Source organism: Lagenorhynchus albirostris, chromosome X (assembly GCF_949774975.1).
Source record: "Lagenorhynchus albirostris chromosome X, mLagAlb1.1, whole genome shotgun sequence".
In the NCBI taxonomy this organism is placed as follows: domain Eukaryota; kingdom Metazoa; phylum Chordata; class Mammalia; order Artiodactyla; family Delphinidae; genus Lagenorhynchus; species Lagenorhynchus albirostris.
In genome coordinates this window covers 73532171-73555118 of record NC_083116.1, presented here as the reverse complement: position 1 = coordinate 73555118, position 22948 = coordinate 73532171, and the positions used below count along the sequence as shown (strand labels likewise).

At 47.3% G+C, this 22948-nt stretch overlaps 1 protein-coding gene across 1 annotated transcript; it reads right to left on the bottom strand.

Annotated features, from left to right (window-relative positions):
* Window positions 1-3674: 3674 nt before the first annotated feature.
* LOC132513424 (large ribosomal subunit protein eL37-like) lies at window positions 3675-4035 on the bottom strand. The gene has a single exon (XM_060137780.1). The coding sequence runs from the start codon at window positions 4018-4020 to the stop codon at window positions 3727-3729; it is 294 nt and encodes a 97-aa protein (XP_059993763.1). The 5' UTR covers window positions 4021-4035; the 3' UTR covers window positions 3675-3726.
* Between the last annotated feature and the right edge of the window lie 18913 nt (window positions 4036-22948).

The window sequence follows — 22948 nt, the reverse complement described above, 5'->3', positions numbered from 1 at the left end:
TTCTGGTTTCATTTTATTTCAAAATTTAGAAAAATTTCTCTTGAGATTTCTTCTGAACCCATGTGTTGTTTAGAAGTACGTTGTTTAATCTTCAAATATTTTGAGATTCCAGCTATCTCTCTGTTATTGATTTCTAATTTAATTCTGCTGTGGTCTGAGAACACACTTCGTATGATGTCTAGACTTTTAAATTTGTTGTCTTTTAAATTTGTTAAGGTGTGTTTTATCACCCAGGATGTGGTCTATCTTCGTGAATGTTCCATGTGAGCTTGAGAAGAATGTGTATTCTGCTGTTGTTGGATGAAGTAGTCTATAAATGTCAATTAGATCCAGGTGATTGACGATGCAATTCGGTTCAACTATGTCCTTACTGATTTTCTGCCTGCTGGTTCCGTCAATTACTGATAGAGGGGTGTTGAAGTCTTCAACTATAATAGTGGATTCATCTATTTTTCCTTGTGGTCCTACCAGTTTTTGCCTCACGTATTTTGATGCTCTGTTGTCAGGCACATACACATTAAGGATTGTTATGTCTTTTTGGCAAATTGACCCCTTTTATCATTATGTAATATCCGTATTTATACCTGATAATTTTCCATGTCCTGAGACCTGATTTGTCTGGAATTAACATAGCTACTCCAGTGTTCTTCTTATTAATGTTAGCATGTATATCTTTCTCTTTAATTTACATTTAATCTGTGTCTTTATGTTTAAAATAGGTTTCTTGCAGACAACATATAGTTGGGCCTTTTTAAAAAAATACATTCTGATAGTCTCTGCCTTTTAATTGGTATAGTTAGACCACTCACATTTAAAGTGATTGTTGAAATAGTTGGATTAATATGTACCACGTTTGTAACTGTTTCCTATTCATTGCCTTTGTTCTTTGTTTCTCTCTTGTTTGTGGGGAGAGTCTTCCATTCTTTTTCTGCCTTCTCTGACTTCTAATTGAGCATTTTATATGATTCTATTTTCTCTCTTCTCTTCAAATTTCAACCATATTTCTTATGTTTACATTTTTTAATGGTTGCCCTGGAGTTGGCAGTATATGTTTACAACTGATCCAAGCCCACTTTCAAATGACACTATACTACTCCATGGGTAGTGCAGGCACCTTATAACAGAATATTTCCAATTCCTTTCTCCTGTCCCTTATAACATTGCTATCATTCCCTTATCCATAAGCTATAATCATCCAATACATTGTTGTTATTATTTTTTGGTGAAACTGCTATTCATTGGATTAGTTAGAATAAGAATATGGAAAGATTTTATTTATAACTTCATTTATTCCTTCTCAAAAACTCCTCCCCCCCCTTTTTTTTTTTTTTTTTTTTTGTGCAGTACGCAGTCCCCTCACTGCTGTGGCCTCTCCCGCTGTGGAGCATAGGCTCTGGACGCGCAGGCTCAGCGGCCATGGCTCACGGGCCCAGCCGCTCCGCGGCATGTGGGATCTTCCCGGACCGGGGCACGAACCCGTGTCTCCTGCATCAGCAGGCAGACTCTCAACCACTGTGCCACCAGGGAAGTCCCTCCTCCCTTTTATTTTTTTAATGCAAATCCAAGTTTCTGACCCATATCATTTTTCTTCTTTCTGAAGAACTTTTAACATTTCTTCAGGGCAGATCTCAGAAGTGACATCCAACACTTGTTTACCAAATTTTATTTATTAAAAGTGTATTACTAAGTCTGGCCCACACTCAAGGGGAAGGGATTACATAAGGCCAGGAGTTCCAGGAGGTAGGGGTCATTGGGGCAGAAGGGGGCAGGAGCATTTCAACTTCAGTAGATATTGCCAATCTGTTTTCCAAAGGGGATTTTACCAATTATTGTTCCACCTGCAGTTTATTCACATCAGTGTTTCCCCACATCCCACCATTCTTGATACCTTCATAATTTAAAATTGTTGTCAAGGTGAGTATGGAACACTGTTGTTTGACTTTGCTTTTTCCTAAATTAGTATTGAGGTTAAACATCTTTTCACATTTGTTGGCCACTTAGATTTCTTCCTCTCTGAATTGTTTGTGCATATATTTTGTCCATTTTTCTATTGGGGTTGTTTGTCTTGTTATTATTGATTTCTAGGAATTCTACTTATGTTCTGCATACCAGACGTTAGTTATATTTGTACAGTTGCAAATATCTTCTAGCTGGTGTTTTCTTTAAATGTAAATATGAAATTATAAAAGTACTTAAAATAAACTATGGGGGAATGTTTTTTATAAGCCTGAAGTGGAGAAGACCTCTATAAGTTGACAAAATGTACAGGAGCAAAAAAGGGAAAGTTTCAACTTCACAAAAACAAAATGTTCTGGCAGGCAAAAAAAAAAGTCTATAAATCAACAATTCTAAGGACATTTAAAAATAAATGAAAACCTGGGGGAAATATTTTCTGCGAATTTCACAAAGGGCTCATTTCCCAAATACATGAAGAGCTCCTATAAATCAATAAATGACCCACAAACCAACGTTAAAATGAGCAAAGGATACAAATAGACATTTTATTGGAAAGGAAATACAAATGCCATTGAAACACACAAGAAGATGTTCACTCATAAAAATAAAATGAGATACCATTTCACCTGTGAGACTGACCAATATGAAAAAGCTTGTAAACACTGTGTGGTGGAGGGCGTGGAGCTTCAGGAACCTTCAAACGTTTCTGGGGTGAGGGTAAGTAAACTGGTGGAGTCTCTTAGTTGGCAAGTTGACAGTATCTATCAAAATTACTAATGCATATAGTTTTTGACCCAGAAAGTCTACTTCTAGGAATTCACTTACAAATATGCTTGCACATGATTTGAAATGAAATATGTGCAATTCTATTCATTGCAGCATTGTTTTTAATAGTAAAAGAACAGAAAGAACCTAAATCTTTATCAAAAGAGAAATGAATAATTATTATGGTAGAATACTTACTATAGAGCAACTAAGGTGCAGAATCTAAGTCTACATGTATCACAATGGATACATCTGATAATATTGAATGAAAAAAAAGATGTCAGAAGATATTCACAGCATAATAGCATTTATATATACTTTTCAAACACATAGAGGGTACGTAGTTTAAGGATTGTTCCATCTTCCAGAGAATTGTTCATTTGATCACTGAGAAATGAATCTCCTTGATTCTAATAATACTTTTGGTGTTAAAGTCAATCTTGTCAGTGATCCTGTTACCCAATTTTCTTTTGAAAAGAATTTTGTTCTGGTATATTTTTATTCATCTCTTCTTTAAAATCTTTTAAGGTAACATCTTTATAATTATACACAAATAGGTATATAATTTTAGATACAATCATAAAGAATCCTATGTGCATATTTTGTAAAATTATAGTCTTTTCTTCTTTTTAGTTTTACTTATCTCCCTTCTCTGTCTATATCACTGCTCCCCATAACCTATATCAATAACCTAGTATTCATTATTTCATTTTTTCATACTTGTATAATCATATACAGATATATGTACACTTATGTATATATATATATACATGTGCAATACATGTGTGGGTTTTTATTTGCCCTTTTTTATTAAAATGAGATCATATATATCATCACTTTTTTTTAATAGATCTTTATTGGAGTATAATTGCTTCACAATACTGTGTTAGTTTCTTTTGCACAACAAAGCAAATCAGTTATACGCATACACGCACGTCCCTATCCCCTCCCTCTTTTTTTTTTTTTAAACCAGAACATTTATTGCATGACTAATAATTGAAATCCTTAAGATGAACTGGATGCTGCAACAGCTGCCCTCTTGGGTTTAGGTGTTGTTCCTTCACGGAATCCATGCCTGATTCTGCTGTATACAATTTTTAGGTGCCTCATTCGACCAGTCCCGGTGGTATTTCGTCTTTTAGCTTTAGCACTCCAGTTATACTTCCTCTTCCGCTTGGCAGGGTAGCCACATTTACCACAGGTCGACTTCTGAAGGTGGTAGGCCTTAGAGCCACAGAGGCGGCACAACGTGTGCGTCTTATTCCGACGCTTTCCAAACGAGGACGTTCCCTTCGTCATCTCGCTTCTGCCGCCGAGACCCTCCCCTCCCTCTTGAGCCTCCCTCCCATCCTCCCTATCCCACCCCTCTAGGTCATCACAAAGCACCGAGCCGATCTCCCTGTGCTATGCTGCTGCTTCCCACTAGCCAACTATTTTACATTCGGTAGTGTATATATGTCCATGCTACTCTCACTTCACCCCAGCTTCGCCCTCCCACTCCATGTCCTCAAGTCCATTCTCTATGTCTACCTCTTTATTCCTATCCTGAAGCTAGGTTCATCAGTTTTTTGGGGGGTTTCTTTGGGGTTTTTTTTTGGTTTCCATATATATGTGTTAGCATACGGTATTTGTTTTTCTCTTTATGACTTACTTCACTCTGTAGGACAGACTCTAGGTCCATCCACCTCACTACAAATAACTCAATTTCGTTTCTTTTTATGGCTGAGTAATGTTCCATTGTATATGTATGCCACATCTTCTTTATTCATTCATCTGTCGATGGACATTTAGGTTGGTTCTACGTCCTAGCTATTGTAAATAGTACTTGCAATGAACATTGTGGTACATGTCTCTTTTTGAATTATGGTTTTCTCAGGATATGTGCCCAGTAGTGGGATTGCTGGGTCATATGTTAGTTCTATCTTTATTTTTAAGGAACCTCCATACTGTTTTCCATAGTGGTTGTATCAATTTACATTCCCACCAACGGTGCAGGAGGGTTCCCTTTTCATCACACCCTTTCCAGCATTTATTGTTTCTAGATTTTTTGATGATGGCCATTCTGACTGGTGTGAGGTGATACCTCATTGCAGGTTTGATTTGCATTTCTCTAATAATTAGTGATGTTGAGCATCTTTTCATGTGCCTCTTGGCCATCTGTATGTCTTCTTTGGTGAAATGTCTATTTAGGTCTTCTGCCCATTTTTTAACTGGATTGTTTGTTTTTTTTGATATTGAGCTCCATGAGCTATTTGTATATTTTGGAGATTAATCCTTTGTCTGTTGTTTCATTTGCAAATATTTTCTCCAGTTCTGAGGGTTGTCTTTTTGTCTTGTTTATGGTTTCCTTTGCTGTGCAAAAGCTTTCAAGTTTAATTAAGTCCCATTTATTTATTTTTTGTTTTTATTTCCGTTACTCTAGGAGGTGGGTCAAAAAAGATCTTGCTGTGGTTTATGTCAAAGAGTGTTTTTCCTATGTTTTCCTCTAAGAGTTTTATAGTGTCTGCTCTTACATTTAAGTCTTTAATCCATTTGGAGTTTATTTTTGTATATGGTGTTAGGTAGTGTTCTAATTTCATTCTATCACTTCTTGCTGTTCTCACTCAATAACACTCCCCGAAATCGATTGGTATGACTCTAATTACTAACCTTCAATGGCTGCCTAGTGTTTCATGATGTGGATATACCATAATCTATTCGACCATCAACCTACTGATAAATAATTATGATTTTCAAGTTTCTTAAATGCTATGATCAATGCTTCAACACACATCTCTGTACGTATAGGTCCTTAGGTGCCAGGGCTTTCATTTCCATGGAATGGTGTCCCAGAAATAGAATTGTTAGGTCAAATGATATATGTTTTTTAATTTTAGTGGATGGTACCAGATTGTTTTTCCCAAAGACTGGAACTCTTCCTGTTTCCACCAGCAAGGTGTGGCCTACAGCATGGCTCACTTGACTGATCCTGGAGCAGATCCACTTTTCTCCTGTGGATGTGAAACTCACAAGAGACACGCAGAGACTGGGGAGATTGGAGTGGAGTCATGTTCACATCAATCAACTCTGAAAACCAGCCCAATATCTTTGACAGTCTTACTTTTTGCCCAAGGTAGCCAGAGTTGACTTCTGTTGCTTACAACCAAAAGAAACATAAATCCCTAAACCTGGTCACAAACTCAGCCTCGAGCCCAGATACAGATTCAGTTCTGATCCTGGCCACAGACTCAGTCCTCACCCTAGTCAGAGACTGAAGCCCATTCCCGGCCCCAGACTTCCCTGACCCCTGCTCGGCATCTCTCTGAGGGGTGCTCCTGGTTGCAAGGGGGGCAGGTGAGCTAGTGGGTACATTTCATCCAGAGCCTGGAACCCAAAAGTAAAGGCCTCTTTGTGGCAACTAATGCTGATGACTTTGGAGACAGAGGGGAATTTCTTGTGAGGAATAACTGGTAAAATCTAAGTCAGAGATGTTTTGGGGGCCTCTGAGTTGCGGGGAATAAGGGATCAAAAGGGAACCCAGTGGGAGATGGGATCAGGGGTTTGGTTTGTGGAGGTAGAGAATGAGGGCAGTGAACTCTGGACCTAGCTCAAGGAAGTAGGGACAGAGCAGGGATGTGGGGAGGGCCAGCCATCTGGAGCTGGATGTGGCTGGACTGAGTTGCCTGCTAGAGCCTGGAGGGTCCCAAGGTCCTGTGCCCTGGGATGAGCAAAGAGGAGTTGCCATCGAGAGATGTCGAAGCAGCCTGTAGCCCAGCGGCCTCCTCCTTTGTCTCTCCCAACCACCTGGCACCGCCTGGACCAGCGGCTGGGACCCCATGCTGCCTGGCCCTCTCCCGGCTGTCCTGACTTTCCACAGGCTCCAAAGCCACCTGCCTCCTCCTCTTTCCCTCCAGTTGCCCCCGCCCTTCATCTTTTCCCCTGGCTCAGCTTCCCTTTGCGTGCCGCCTGCTGAGTTTCAGGGATTAGGGCTGTCTACCGTGGGACACAGCTCCCTTCTCTTCTCCCCAGAGCCAGGAAGCTCTTGCCAAGATCTGGTCCCAGCCTTACCCCCAAGGATCTCTGGCAGGAATCAGGCAGAGCTTACTGGGAGTGGGGCTGGAGGGGCAAGCCCAGAGTGTGGGGAGGGGACTAACATTTGTCAAATACCTATCATAAGCCAGATACTTTACTTCTACTCTCTCAGTGTATCTTCAGAGCGAGCTGGTGAGGTAGCAATTCTTATGTTTAGATGGAGAAGCTGAGGCTCAGCGATTGTAAGGGCTTTGTCTAAGGCTAGAGGTGGCCAAGCCAGAATTTAGAACTGGGACTGTCGACTCCAAAGCCAGCTACTTCCAGGCCTAAGGTGAGAGGAATGCGGGGGCCTCGGTTCCTAACTAAAAGGGAGGCCCAGGTAAGGAGTTTCCTGGTGGAGGCCTAGAGCCGCTTACTGGATCCATGGCTGGGCTCCTGGCCCTGAGCTGCAGGGAGTGAGTGGAGAGGGCTCACTGGGCTGGGATGCTGGCTAAGCTACAGAGGCAGAGAACAGGTTCCCCTCACCCCTCACCTACAGCCTCAACTCAGGCAGCACTGGGCCACTGTCTTTCCATAGGGTTTCCCCTCAACCCTGAGTGCCTCTGTGCTTCTATCCACAAGGAGAGAAGGGAGCAGCTGGTGATGGTGGGAGTTGGCCAGGGTGGGGGAGGGCTGGAGAGAGGGCTGGGCAGAGTCAACAGGCCAGAACACAGTCAGTTCAGGCAAGAACTCGGAACTTCCCCTCCTCTGACCTCACTCTTCCCACTTCAGCAATGGAGAGATTGTATTAGATGACGGCTGAAGCCTATGGCAACTCTGCCAGTGTGTGTGTGGTGAGGAAGTGCTGGGGCCATGTCAGCAGGGAGAGCTTTGCCCACAGAACATGACTGGGGGAGTGGCAAGGGCAGGAGACAGGGTGAGCCTGGAAGACGGACCAATGGCTGGCATGGGAAGAGCTTCTTTGGGCCCTGCCTGTGAACCTAGCCCTGCCCCTGGCTTCTCCCTTCACAGTAGAAGGGTGGAGGATAAGCAAATGGGGGCCAAGGTTATGGAAAATGTGCCTCTTTGAAGAGAACACTAGGGGAAGTGCAGAAACAAGGCTGTAAACATTGCTGGTTGCCCTGAGAGGGAGAGAAAGCGGCACCTCCAAAAAACAAGTGAAAAAGGCCACCTTCACGTTTCCACAGAGGCGCGAGGCACTGGCTGGCCTCTTAAACTGGGCTCTAGTTCCGGGCCTGATAACCCTGCTTGCCATGCGACCCTGAACAAGTCTTCTTCCTCTCTGAGCCTCAGTGTTCCCATCTGCACGATGAGAGTTTGGACCTAAATGCTCTCCAAGGGCTCTGACAGCTCTCATATTCCGGAATCTTCTACAGGTCATCTCTGAGTAAAGCCCCGTGAACTCAGCCCTGCCTCAGGCACTGACAGGTGAGTTGATCGGCTGTGGGAGTCAGAGTAACATTGAGACTTGGGGGTCATCCTAGGATTCAATGTGAACTCCTCACCATGGCCTACAGGCTTGGCTTCCTTGGTGTCTTGTCTATCTTTCCAGCCTCCCCTCTTCCCGCCTCTGTTGTGTCTCCCCACTCCACTTTCCACTAACCCCCTTTCCTGGCCTAGAACACACCAGACTCCCCGTTGCTTCAGCACCTGCACACTTGTTATTCACCACACTCGGAATGCAGTTTCCTATCTCTTTGCTGACTAACTCTTCCTTCTGACTTGAGCTGAAATGCCACCTCTTCCAGGAAGCCTTTCCTCCTGGCCCCCTATCATGGGCCAGTTCCTACTCTGAACCACCCTTGTAGCATCACATTACCCATCACAATAGTAATTATTTGTGCCACCTTTTTTTTTTTATAGCTGTCTCTCCTCTCAAATTCCTATGAGCTCTGTGAGGGCAGAGGCTTTGTTTATCTTGTTCACAGCTCTACTTCTGGTGTCTAGTAGCCCAGAAACTTTCAACCCACAAATATTTCTTGAAAAAAATTTCCCAGCAGCTACCTTGTGTTGTAGACCTACTGGGGGGCAGGCACAGATATACAGGGTCTTATGTGGCCTTGGTATCACGCTCCCCCTTCTCATTTCTTAGGTGAAGTGATGGAGGCGCAGAGAAGTAACAGATTTTGTCATGCCCGATTTTGTCATGCCCGATTTTGTCCTGCACTAGGTGCTGGGCCATGCAGACTTGGGCCTGGCAAGCAGATCTGCCTGCTTCATGCCTCCTTTTTTGCCTGCCACCACTCTTCGGAGAAGAGCAGCAGCTGTGGCCTCTCCTCGTGTTCCCATAGCAACCAGTGCTTACCTCCCGCTCACACTGGTTCCTAATTGCCTGATTACGCATCTTCTCCCCCGCCAGCTCTGGAGCTTCTTGAGAGCAGGGTCCATGGCGGGCTTTGCCCTCCATTGCGTGCTCTGGGCTCAGTGAGTATTAGTTAAATGAACAAAAATGAATGCATGACTATCCATGCCCATGGGTTTTTAAAAGCTTTCATCACAAACAAGGTACCTGGCAGCCTGTAGTGGCTGGAGGGAGGGGCACTGGAGGACTCCTCAGCTCACCTCTGCTGAACAGTGTGCATGGCTGGCCCCCCTTCTCCTCTCTTCCCTGCTGCTTGGGGAAGCTCTTTAGAAAACAGGCCAGGCAGCCTGCATGGTTGCGAGTGGGAGGGGGATGCTGGAGCCGGTGCAACACCCTCCCCTAACAATCCCCCATGCATACACACACGCGCACACACATGCTCCCCTGCCACCTCCTTCTGAGGGAAGCCATCACAAATGCCCAGCTTTTGCTGTGAGAATTACCAACAACAATTGAGTTTCATATTCACTTCTAATGCTCAGTTCATGATCTCTCCAGTCAGCCTCTTCCTCTCTCCCTTCCTACTGCAACCATCTAACTCCGCTCGCCATCATGTTCTACCTAAGCTGCTCCAACAACAACCTCCCCGCCTCCGCCCTGTTTCCCTTCCTCCTCCCTCCCCATCCTCCATGGCACAGACAGGATGAGTGTCCCGAACAGAAATCAGCCCATGTTATTACCAGCCAGCCTCACAAGGGAGTCATCATTTTTGTGGCAGGACAAGAGTCTGTCAAAGCCACTGAGGCCACCAGATGGGGGGAAGGCAGAGCTACCAGTCCATTAGTTTAGTTCTTGAATGTTCGACTCCAAACCAGGCACTGAGCTAGAGTCCTGAGCTCACAAGAATGGAACCAAAATGAGTTCCTACACTAGTGGAAGGGATGGAAAAAATACCCCGGTATGAGCTGCACTTTGCACAGGATGCTATGGGAACATACAGAAAAGTATGCTTGTGCAGGAACAGGGAATGCGTCACAGAGGAAGGGACATTTGATCTGGGCTTCCTATCAGAAATTTTGGTTGTGAACAACAGAAATCATCTCTGACTAACTGAAGAGAAAAGGGAATTTGTGGGGTTGGGGGGTTATCTATAGGGAGCTTACAACATCAAGGGAAAGGCTGGAGAACCAGATTTGGAAATAGATGTAAGCAAAGGCAGCACTGAGGGAGGGGTTGGGAAGGTGTGCTGCTGAAACGGATGAGGGCTGTTCCCTCTATTCTCATACTGCCGGCTCCAGATTCAAAGTCCAAAGAGAGTGTCCAGTGACCAAGCTTAGTCCTATGCCTGCCTGTGGCTAGCCTGGGCCGGGGATAGGAAGACTATGTGCCTTTGGCTTCCATGGCAGGAGGCAGACGCATGGATTTGCTGTTTCACCAACCTTACCCCAAACGAGGCAGAGACGATTCGCTTAAAGCAAACAGGGGTCTAAGGAAGGGAGAGGAATGGAGGCTGCGGAGCCACAAACCAACGAATGGCCACTTCCCCCCTGATGACAGGAAAAGAAGAGGAGAAGGGACCAGGCAGAGACAACCAAATGGGCAAAGAGCCAAACCGTGCTGGGCTTGAGGCCGGTGGGCATCATATGACTGGAGTGTCGGGGAAAAGGCGAAGCCCCCCAGTCGATGAGACAGGAGTGGGGAGAAAAGAGACCACAGCCTGCCCCATGGAGTGGGCCATAGGCAGCCAGCCTCCGGAGGAGAGGGGAGGAACTGACCAGATGGCATTTTAGGACTTTCACTCTGGAGGTGTCAAGAATGGATCAGAGGGACTTCTCTGGTGGTCCAGTGGTTAAGAATCCGCCTTCCAATGCAGGGGACTTGGGTTCAATCCCTGGTCGGGGAACTAAGATCCCACATGCCGCGGGGCAACTAAGCCCGTGCACTGCAACTACTGAGCCCTCACACTCAGAAGCCCACGTGCCACAAATAGGAAGAAGCCCGTGTGCCACAACAAAGAGCCTGCGTGCCGCAACTAAGACCCGACACAGCCCAATAAATCCATAAATATTTTTTTTAAATCTAAAATTAAGAAGAAAGAATGGATCAGAGATGGCAAAACTGGAGCTAGGGAGACCAGCAAGGAACTCTTCCAGGCAAGAGATGGTGAGGCCTGAATTCTAGCATTGGTCACGGACAGAGAGGAGATGACAGATCCAAGAGCAATTCAGGACCTAGGATCTACTGAACTGTGAGGGGTGGGGGTGGGTAAGGAGTAGGAAGTGATTGTGAAGGGGCTGAAGAAGGAGGAAGAAGCTTGAGAGAAAGATTTGCACCTTCCTCACGGGCTTCAAGATGCCCAGCTAACTCTCCCAACACCCATTCATTCAGTAATGTCAGCCTAGCCTGATTCACATGTGCCAGGCACTGTGTTATAGGAGAGAGAGAGGGAGAGAAAGAGAGAGAAGGAGAGAGATAGAAATACAGACCCAGACCCTTAATGGCCCCTCTCATACTCTGCTGCTGGTGGGAGTATAAACTGATAGGTTGATATAATTGCTGTGGAGAACAACCTGGAAATATATTCCACTCTTTTAAATATGCATATCTTGGCACGTTGACTTCCAGAAATTTATCCTAAAGACATAACAAGTGTGTACAGATAGACATATGTGCAAGGTTGTCACAGCATTGTTTTTAAGAGTAAAACAACTGTAAACAACCTCAGTGCCCATCAGTAGGAAACTGGTTAAGGAAATCATGATGCTCCCTTACAGGGGCTTACTCTGCAACCAGTTAGGAGGGACAAGAGAGCACCCCCCTGTCACCTGTGGCGGCCTTGCTTCTGGGCCTGACAGGCCCAGAGGAGGAGAGGGGAAAAGCTTCAACTTTTAGTGAAGTTTGGGGTTTCATCTGTAACACTGAACTGGATATGTTAATTCCTGAGAGTAATTGGAGGAGTTTTTGTTTTTTTTTTTAATTCTCTGAAAATGACTGAAAAATGTATGGATCTTTCAGAGATTTCACCTAAGAAGCAGAGGAGAAATGGGTCACAGAGAGAGTTGAGGGGGAAAATGAAGTTGTTTTCTGCTTGTGCAGTTCAAGCTGTGTGCTAAAAGTTACAGTAACAACAATTTATCTCTGGGGAGTTAGGATAAAGGGAGGAGGCATGGCTTTTACTTAATACTTTAAACACTTGGGCATTGTTGGAATGGTTTACAATGTGCACAAATTACAGAAGTCAAAAGTCAGTAGAACCAATGAAGATACTTGAATTTGTGGAGGGCAGGTGGGGGAGATGCTGACAAGTTGCTTGGTCCCAGAACTCCAGAAGCAGAGAATCCTTACCTCAGCACTATGGCACGCTGGGCCCCATACTCCTTTGTGCCCCGAAGGACGTTTAGCAGCTTCCGGGACCTCTACTCACTATCTGTCAGTAGCAGCCTTCCACCCCAAGTTGTGGCAACCAGAATGTTTCCAGATGTTGCCAAATGGCCCCTGGGGGGGTCAAATCGCCCCCTGGATGAGAACCACTGCTCTAGAGGGATCTTCAGAATACACAGGTGTCTTCGGAGCCTCTGGGCCTGGTTGCCTGGGAGTCAGGAGATGTGGCTTGATTTTGGTTCTGCCACTTACTAGCTGTGTGACCGTGAGCTTTCCTGAGCCTCACTTTGCTCAACTCTAAAATGGGATTCATAGTAATAACATGGCAGCCAGGACCGCTGTGAAGGCGAAACGTCTGGAAAGTAGCAAGTGCAGGTCTGGGGCTTGGAAGGCACTCAGTTGATATCAGGACCCAGTGGCCCACTGGGAGGGGGTGATACGGCTCCCCTTTGGGCCAAAGGCTGAAGCCAGATGGGCTCCTGAGCCTTCCCTCCCTGGCTACTCACCTCTTATTAAAATAGAGTAACTTTCTTTTATGTAGACCAAACTTCTGTTTGTACTTTGGGTCTCCTGTCATTCTGCCTCTTCTGGAAAATCTGACCCCACCGGTGATCCTTCTTCAGGACAACCAGGCTCTCCCTTTCAACTGGATCTTTCCCAGTTGCTTTGAAAGGGCTCAGGTCTCCTTCACTGAAATAAACCACTTACCTTGACCTTACTTCTTTCTCCAGCTACTGCCCTGCCTCTCCCTCTTTTCTCTCACTCCTTGAAGGTACTTCACACCCAGCCGGTTCCAAACTGATCACACCATCTTCCTCCCCAAACCTGCTGTCTCCCGTCCCTTCTCATACATAGCAAAGGGCACCCCTTACATCTTGTGCACAGACCTTAGCCTAGGAGCCACTGTCAACCTCTCCCACATTACCGACCCCATAGCCAACCCTGATCATCCATCTTACTTCCTAAGTCACTTTGGCTTGGAAAATTATTTCTAAATAGGTAGTACATTCAAAAATCAAAATAAACAGAAGAAGGGATGGTGTGAGGAGTCTCACTCCACTTCCATCAACCGGAAGCCCCCCACCCGCCCAGACACACACAGATGAGCCACTTTTATTATCGGAGGGTAGCCTTCCCGTGCATCTTTATGGAAAAGTGAATATAATGTGTATTTTCTCCCTTTCTTCCACAAATATACATTGTTCTGTACCTGGCATTTTTCACTTAACAGCGTATCTTGTCAATCTTTCTCTTCAATACTTGGAAACCTTGTTTACTCTGTTTATCCATGCTATTCTCTGGATCTGCCATCGTTTATTTAAGCATCAGTTATATGTAATCTTTTGCTATTGTAAACAATACCTAAACATATTTTTTAATCCACCCACTTGTTTCAGTCTCCTTTGTCTCCACTGTAAGAAAGCTACCACCATCTTTTACTCGACTTGGCCAAATAGCTTCCTAAATGCTTGACGCAGCTCATCTCTTGCCCTCTCTTCTCACAGCAGCCAGAGTGCATTTCCAAATCATGACTTTGGTCATGTCATTCCCCTGCTTAAAGCCCTTCTGTGGCCTTCCCGTGCTTTTAGGGTAAAGACAAACCCCGCACGATGGCATGGAGCCTTAGCTAGCCTCCTGTGCCCACTGTCCATCCTCTCCTTGACCCACTCCATCTTCCCCTTCTCCACTCTGCCCTGCTGGCCGCCTTCAGAGTTCTTTTTTGCATATGTTGTTCCCTCTATGTAAAATACTCTCCTCTCCTCTGTTCACCTCATTTATTTCTACTTGTCCTTCAGATCTCAACTTACCCGCCTGCTCTTCGGGGAAGTCTGCCCTGACCTCCCTGCAAGTCAGAGCCCAGGATTATAGGTTCTCACCTAGTACCTTATGCCTCTCCTGCATCACCCTTGTCCCAGCTGTGGTTTCACGTTTATCTGTCTGATTCTTTGATTCATGTCTGACTCCTATTACCCCTTCATGAGATCCATGAAGGCAGGGGCCTTACCTGTCTTTGCTTATCATGAAGCCCCTGCATCTAGGAAAATTGTTGACTGAATTAATGAAAGAATGAGGCATATAGGGGTCCAAGCAGAGGACCTGACATGTAGCAGGTGATCAATAAAAGTCACTCTCCTGGGCTTCCCTGGTGGCGCAGGGGTTAAGAATCCACCTGCCAATGCAGGGGACATGGGTTCCAGCCCTGGTCCGGGAAGATCCCACATGCCGCGGAGCAACTAAGCCCGTTCACCACAACTACTGAGCCTGTGCTCTAGAGCCTGCGTGCCACAACTACGGAGCCCGTGTGCCACAACTACCGAAGCCCACGTGCCTAGAGCCTGTGCTCCACAACAAGAGAAGCCACTGCAATGAGAAGCCCGTGCACTGCAACGAAGAGTAGCCCCCACTCGCCGCAACCAGGAAAAATCCCGCGCAGAGCAACAAAGACCCAACACAGCCAAAAAAACAAACAAACAAAAAACAACAGTCACTCTCCTTGCCGTCACTCTCTCCTCTGTGCTCTGGAGCCCATGACAGGTCACCTTCTATACTCCCTACTCAACAGTGCTCTGGCCTTTACCCTGGCCTCCCTCTCCTTCATGGGTCTCATCTGATGGTTGATCATTCCTTCCTCTTGGAAATCCACTCTCTTGTCTCCGCTTGATGCCCCAGGAGCTCCCTCCCCCTGCCTGCATCCTCCCCAGCATCTCTTCCTCTGACCACTTCTGAGATGTTGGACTTCCTCAGGTTCCATCCCAAGCCCCTTTGCTTCTCACCCTTCTTCAGCCATCTCATCCATGCTCGTAGCTTCCATCACCATGAAAAGGCAAACAGTGCGTTTCCTGCCCCGGTCTCTGTGATGTGCCTCGGGCCCCTGTATAAATGCCACCTCTGCCTCAAGAATGTAAGTGGAGGCAAAGAGTAGAGACTGTATCTGTACTTGCTTACAACTGTCTCCCCAGCCCCTAAAGCACATAGTAGTCACCTAATTAAGTGCATGAATGGAGGGGCCCCATGCTAAGATGGAGAGCTGCCTCCTCCAGATGGGGTCTCTTTCTAGGCAGAGAGAGGGGCTGTGTGCCAGGTGCCAGGTCCTGGCCTTACCTGTGCTGGACTCTAGCAGACACCTCATACTCAGAATAAGGAGGGAGGATGGAATTCCAGGCAGGATTTACACCCAGAAGCCAGTGGTCCACGGACCAGCCAACTGTCTAGGGGGTTGGTTCACCCCATCTGCAAACCACAGCCTTTGATCAGAGAGGGCAGCTCATGAGAACACGTGCCAGTACCATATCCAGCCGTGTCAACCTGAAGGGGAGCGTGCAGCCGGCCATGGCTGGTGGCAAAACTATCAGAGGGAATGGAGGCACAGACTGAGGCCCCGTGAGCCAGGACAGGGAGCTGAGGTTGAATACTCTCACCACATGGAGGGAGACCAGGCCACCCTGCTCCCAAGCCCAGGACCTTCCTGACAAAGGTCTGAGAGGGGGAGGCCAGGTTGAGGGGCAGAGGAATTCTGCTTGCAGCCCTGACACTGCTTGTGGTGCGGCCTCCTACAGAAGGCAGGTTTGAGTGAAGTCCAGGCCCCTGCTCTGTGTGCCATGAAAACTGGCACAAAGCACAGAACGTTGTAAGTCAGAGCTGAGCAGGTCGTTTGAGACCACTAGTTCCACCCACCTTGTGCTTCTAATGGGAAAACTGCGGTTCAGATTAAGGCAGAGACTGTCCTGTAGTTATTAACTGGCAGGCTGAACTATCTGGCTTATCTCTTGGCCAGTTGCCTTGGGCCTACTTGGCCCCGCAGAGTTGACAGTCTCTTCCTGCTTACATTCTAGCGGGGAGAGGCAGTCCACAATTTTTTTTGAATTAAGTAAAGTATGAGGCATGAAAGATGGTGATAAGTGTTATGGAGAAAGAGAAAGCAGTGAAGGGGGATTGGGAGCGCTGGGCGTTTAGGATTTTAGATGGAGTGGTCAGGGAAGGCCTCCTTGAAAAGGAGGCATTTGAGGTAAATCCGAAGGAGACGAGTATGTGAGCCAGGCTCTCTACACCATGCTGTGGGGATGCCTGGAAGGGGGTCTTGACCTCAGACTGGTTTCCCCCAGGACCACAGTGGAAGGGCTTCCTGGGAGGTTGCCACATGGATTTTGGCCTGGTCACAGGGTCAGGAATAGACATATCTTCCAAAACTGCACCTGGACACAAAACCAAAGGCCTTTGACACCCTAGGTCAGGTAATGATAATAATAACAAGAGTAGATACACACTACTATATATAAAAGAGATAAACAAGGACCTACTGTATAGCACGGGGAGCTATACTCAATATTCTGTGATAACCTATATGGGAAAAGAATCTGAAAAAGAAAAAAAAAAATATATATATATATGAATTACTTTGTTGTTCCCTGAAACATTGTAAATCAACTATACTTCAGTAAAATAATAAACTTTTAAAAATAACAACAACAGCAATAATAACAATAATGATACTACTGAACTTGCACTGAGCACCTGCCGTGTGCCAGGCACTGTTTCATGCCTGCTATGTGTGTTATTTCATCCTCATAATGACCCTATGAGGTAGGTGCTATTTTTATGCCCATTTGATAGATGAGAAAACGGAGGCTTAGAGCAGTTACAGAACTTGTCCAAAGTCAAAAAGTTAATGAGCAGCAGAGTCAGGCTTGGATCCTAGGTCACTGGCTTTATACACAGCAGCAGGTTTTAGCTGTCTGGGTTGAGGTTGTCTGGAGACAGAAGACAGGTTCCACTATCTCTTGGGCTCTCTGCTGTGGTCCCAGGGCTGGACAGCTCAGAGGGAGTTGAAAATCCATGTCTAACATGGCAGCTGACCTGGGTGTAGGACTGCACTGGGGGCCTCCACAGGGAAGGTGGACTTCTCCTCTACTGAAACATGAGCTCCGTGAGCACAGAGTCCTTGTCTGTTTGGCCCACTGTTCCATCACCAGTGCCTAAAACAGTGCCTGGCACATAGTAGGTGATCAATCAATACTGGAATCAATGAGCAAATAACAGAATGAATGAACATTCCATTCTCACTTACCAAAGGCTGGCCCAGACATAGAAACCGCCATCTTTCCAAACAACCAGGCGATCTGGATCTCTGCCTCCTTGAGAATGTGAGGCGAGAAAAAGCATGGAGGAACAAGGAGCAAGCGAGACTTGGCTGGGGCAGACCCCAGAGCTAAGGACTGGGAAAGTGATGGGAAGTGGTGCAGAGAGGCCCCCCTATGTGAGCACTGGGCTGTCTGCTTTACATACACCACAGCTTCAGGAGGCAGGGACTGCTGTGACGCCTAACAGAAAGACGAGGAAACTGAGGTGCAGAGAGGTAAATAGCTTGCCCTAGATGACAGGGGCGTTGTAGAGCGGAGCTGGGATCGGCAAGACAGGCTGCTTGCTTGCTGCAGTCCCTGGCTGGGGTACAATCAGAAGCTCCCCCTCTTTGCTGTCTGCCCTCACCCACCCCAACCTCTTGAGCTCCTCTGCTCGCAGCCATCCCCAACCTCTGCCTGGGAGCCGGCCCTGCCTCTTCAGTCTCCCTGAAGAACAGGGACTCCAACACAGCAGGACCTCTCTCCCATCACCCACCTCCAAATTCAGGGCCAGGCCAGGCCCTGCATGGAAAAACAGGCTGGGAGTTAGATAGAGCCAGGTTCAAGTCCTGGTCCCTCCACTTAGTACTTGGAGAGGCAGATCTTCTACCTCTCAGACCCTTAGTTTCCTCCTCTGTAAATGGGGGAAACTGTCACCCATCCCATAAGGCTGTTGTGAGGATTAACTGAAATCACTCAGGGGAAGAAGGTGGATTCCAGGCAAGCTAGGAACCGGGAGAGGTTGTCATAATAATCTACCACATTACAGGTTACACAGCACATTTCCATTCATTTTTAGGGTCCACTTTATTCTGCACAACCATCCCATTGGGATGGTATTATACCTGTTTCACAAATGAGAAAATAATTGGCCCAAAGGCATGTCATCTGGAAGTCACAATGCAGGGATTCAAAGCTGGGTGCCTGTGACTCCCAAGCGCTCTTCATCACATGGCCAGCCCTACTTTGCCCTCATAGATAAGGTCTGGCGGGGACGGTGGTGGTCTTATAAAGGGCTGCTTTATCCTGATCACCTGCTCCAAAGCAATGCTCGGTGTACTGGGCGGCTCTCTTTGAGGCCAGAGCTTCATAAAGAACTTTCCTCCCAGCGTCCCCGCACCCCCATTCCTCGGTGGCAGCAACAAAGAAAGGAAAATGGCTGTTTACTCAGAAGGACTGGAAAAGGCGAGGCAGGTCAGCAGGAATGCCATGCTGAGGAGATGCAGTTCAAAGCCATCAAAACTGTGTCTCTGGTCATCCTTAGAGGTGGCCTACCAGAGAGGCCTCAACAACAGCCTAACCCATCATGGAGTCACAGCGGCCACCCACCATGCAGGGCTCTGCCTCCTGCTGACAGCTGTGCAGCACCGTAGGTGGGCTGGTTCCCTTGGACAGAGCGCGTCTCTGCTTTTCTGTTGACCGTAAGGTCCTCTTTTTACCTTTAGTGGTCTGCTAATTTTCCACAAATTGTCCAGGTATAGACTTATTTTTATTTCTTCTGCTCAGTTCTTGGAGCGAATGAGCTTTCTCCCTGAGAACTCATACCTTCTTTCAATTCTGAAAAATTCTCCGCTATTATCTCTCAAGTGTTGCCTTTTCTTCATTTGTTCCCCATCATCTGTGTGGACCTTCTGTGAGACTTACGCTAGAACCTCTCAGTATCTGCCTTCATGCCTTTTAACTGCTCGTTCAAAGTTTGTGTCTATGCTGGTGTGACTCCCTCGGTATTAGCCTCCAATTCACTAATTCTTTCCATGACTGGGTCCCAGCTATAGCTACCCCATTTATGGAGGTTTTCTTTTTTATTTCAATGACCATATTGTTTATTTCAAAGATTTCTAATTGATTTTCTTTTCCTATCTCTCTTCCTGCTTTTGTGCAATCATATCTTGTCCTTTTAAGGACTATCATGCCTTCGTTTATCTCTGTGAACACCCTAGACATGCTTATTTTCAAAATCTGTCAGCCTGCTCTCCAAAACTTCATCTGGAATAAATTTATGTACTGATTGTAGATTTTGTTGGCTCTCTCCGAGCGTTATATTTCTTTATATGTTTTGGAATTTGGGGTTGCAGCCTCATTTGGAGAGGGAGAGTCGGTGCTGTTTTGTTTGTGTTTATGTTTTATTGTCTGTCTCTCTCCCTCAGTTCTATCCCTCCCTCCCCATCTGGTGCTTTCATGGTTGCCTACTCTGGTCTCCCAGACCCCCCAGGCCAAAATCCGGTCTTATAATGGCGGGTCAGGGCTCTGCCCTTGGGGATGTTAGGGGTCTCCAGCTCCAACCTGGAGCCCTTGTGGCTCGCTTCACTTCCTGGTCATGAGTCAGGGTATGGCCCCTCCAGCTCCCCATGGCCCTCCAGTCCACGCTGCCTTGTAGGCAAAATTCCCAGGAGCAGTGGCCATTTCCAGCTCTTACTGGGAGGGCCCTCTCCCTCCTCCCACTGGCTTCCATAGTGAACCTGGTTCTAGCCTCCCACCCTATGGTGGAGCCCTTGTAGCTCCCCAAGAGCTGACTTCCGGGCAGCCCACGACCTGTGCTCCAACCTGGGGGCTGGTGGGCTGCCGCAGCGCTCACCGCTATGCGCTTCTGTGCGTGCGGCGTATCTCAGTTTTTGAGCCGGGCTGTCTTTGGGGTTTTCTCTTTTTACAGTATATTGATGATCCATCACTCTGTGTGTGCTCTATATATCATGATCATAAATTACTTAACCGATCCCATAGCATGGGACTTTTAGGTTGTTTTCCGCTTTTGACTAATACAAACATGAAAGCAATAAACATCCTTCATGTATTTGTCTAATTCCTAATGCAAAGTTGGGGGAACGAAGGGTGCAGCCATGTTTCAGTTGGATACGTGTTGCATTTCATATGGACCACCCCGATCATCCCCACCACTACCACCGAAACACTGTCCCCAGCATCGGGCCTGTGGGACGGAACAAAGGAGGCCCTAGAAATGAACGAGGCTGTGATTTTGGGAACTCTACCTTGGTGTACAGGGGTGAGGCATTCTCAGACCACTTCTTCCCTGCCATGAGTTATTTCAGTTAATCTGCATGACATCCCAACAGGCTAGGTTAACATTAAGCCTCACTTCATCAAGGACAAAGCTGAGGCTTAGAGAGGTAAGATGACCACCTAAGCTGTCTGTCAGTGGTAGAAAGGAGTCTACACGACGCTGAGGAGAAGCACGGGTGCTCCCAGTCTGCTGAACTGCAGAGAGGAGGCCTTCAGGCCTTCTCTGAGCCAGGTGTTTAGGAACTTGCCCCCTCCATGGGGCCATAGCCTGCAGGGGTTGTGGGCAGCACCTAGACGTCTGGGTTTAGGAGGCTCCAGGGCAGCCTCCACCCTGTGTGGGACAAGTGCCGGCTTTGCCACTCAAGCTCACCACTCACTAGTTAAGCAGCCATGGGCTCTTCCTCCTCTGCCTCCTCTATTTTCTCAACCAGAGGCAGCTGGGTACAGGAGAGAGCGCATGGACCCCAGATTTAGATAGACCTGGATATTTTTTCTTTTTATAGCAATTTTTAAAATTGAAATATAGTTGATTAACAATGCGGTGTTCGTTTCTGGTGTACAGCAAAGTGATTTGGTTGTACATACCTATATATTCTTTTTCAGATTCTTTTCCATTATAGGTTATTACAAGATTGAATATGGTTCCCTGTGCTATACAGTAAGGCCTTGTCATTTATAGACCTGGATTTCAGTATGATCTCTGCCACTTTCCTGATGCTTGAGCTCGGGCAAGTCACTTCACCTCTCTGGGCCGTAGTTGCCACATCTGTAAAGTGGGCATAATAAGGCCTGTCTCGGAGAGGCATTGTTAAGATGAGAGGAAGTCCTGTGTGCTTGGCACATAAAAGAGATTCAAATAAAGTCTGTTTCTGACAAGGAGGGTGAAAAGTCACTTTCCCAAGCCTGCCCAGCCAATCAGCTGCGGCTCACTCTGTCCTGACTCCACATCCCGTATTCTTCCCAGTGCAAGAGCCCAGCCTCTCTCAGTCCTGTATTTCACTGTTCTTCTGTCCCACTGTGTTCCCTCCTGCCAGAGAGAAGGAATGAATCCAGGGAGCCTGAGGCTCTGGCCCCTTTGCCTACTCCGTTAGGCCCTGCTTACCTCTCTAGGGATGCTCAGCGGAGCTGGGTTGGCTGAGCTGCCTGACACAGGCATGGGCAGCCCAGGGACGCCCAGGAGGCTCCACCTGTGTCCCTGGATCCACCGCAGGTGTGAGCCCAGTGCCCCGCTCGGCAAAAGCTGTGACACACGGGGTGGGGGTGGGGGCTGCAAGTCTGTGATCACTGAGGCCCCTGCGGCTCCGAGCTGCTCACAGCCTGGGGCTGGAGCCTGCAGATAGGTCTGTCTGCTGTCTCAGGGGGCATTGGCAGCCTCTTAGAAGCCAGAGCAGGCCTTCCTATTCCAGCAGCACCTGCATTCGCATTGCCTCTGAGGGGCGCTTAGGGCATGGGCGAGCCTTGGGAATTCCTGAGGATGTCCAAAGCACTTCAAAGCCACGAGCTCATCCACCCCCCTGCCCTGGAGAGAGTGGCAAGGGGGGCAGATCCCAACCACTCCATAGATGGGCATCTGAGGAGGCCAGCTGCAGGCCCGCAGTGGCCTAGGATAGAAGCTGTGGCCACATGGGGATCGCCTTTGTGCAGGGCTATGGCATATGGAGATATTTGATCGCGAGCTCAATGTGAGGGAATGGGATGCCATGAGCAGAGGTGAGGCGGGGACCCTTGGAGCCCCAGATGCCCACAGCTCTCACAGTTTACAACCTGGGTCTCAAGACAGGCAGAAAGATTCTGTCACTGGTACCTAGCAAGATGACAAGTGAAGACCCAGGCCCTCCCAGCCTGGGTCACGGGCACACTCCTGAGGGTCTCTGGCCCTGTTCCACAGCTCACTGTCAAGGATTGTTCAACTACCACCCACCGCCTGGAGGCTTTCTACCCTTTCATTTTTCTCCCAGCCCAAAACCCAGTGGTCCTGAGGGATCCCCAGGAGAGGAAAGCTCTGGCGGGGAACCCCTTGCCGGAGAGTCTCAGTCTGGTGCTTAATGTACGGGTTTTGTACAGTCTTAACAAGCAAGGTCTATGTTGTTGCTTCATGTTTTGTGTAGGTGACGGTGGTGGTTCCTGGCTCCACTGGGCACGAGGGCCTCCAGGAGTAACACATACGGGCCTGGGAGTCCTTCTTTGGCTTGGGGGGTCTCATGGCGTGGTCTTCTCTCCTAAGAAGGGGCACTTTGAGTATCATCAGGCTCTGGGAGCAAACACTGAACTCTGGACCCAGAAAACCTGTTCTTAGAGGAGGTCTGGACACCTTGTTCCTCGATTTATCAATCACCAGGCTTCTTGGCTTTGTCCCCTGCGCTACAGGTCCAAGGACAGATGGGGCATTTGGGGGTTT

What these genes read in the sequence shown, in the direction of transcription:
- LOC132513424 (XM_060137780.1), bottom strand. Translation starts at nt 4,020, where the DNA reads ATGACGAAGGGAACGTCCTCGTTTGGAAAGCGTCGGAATAAGACGCAC.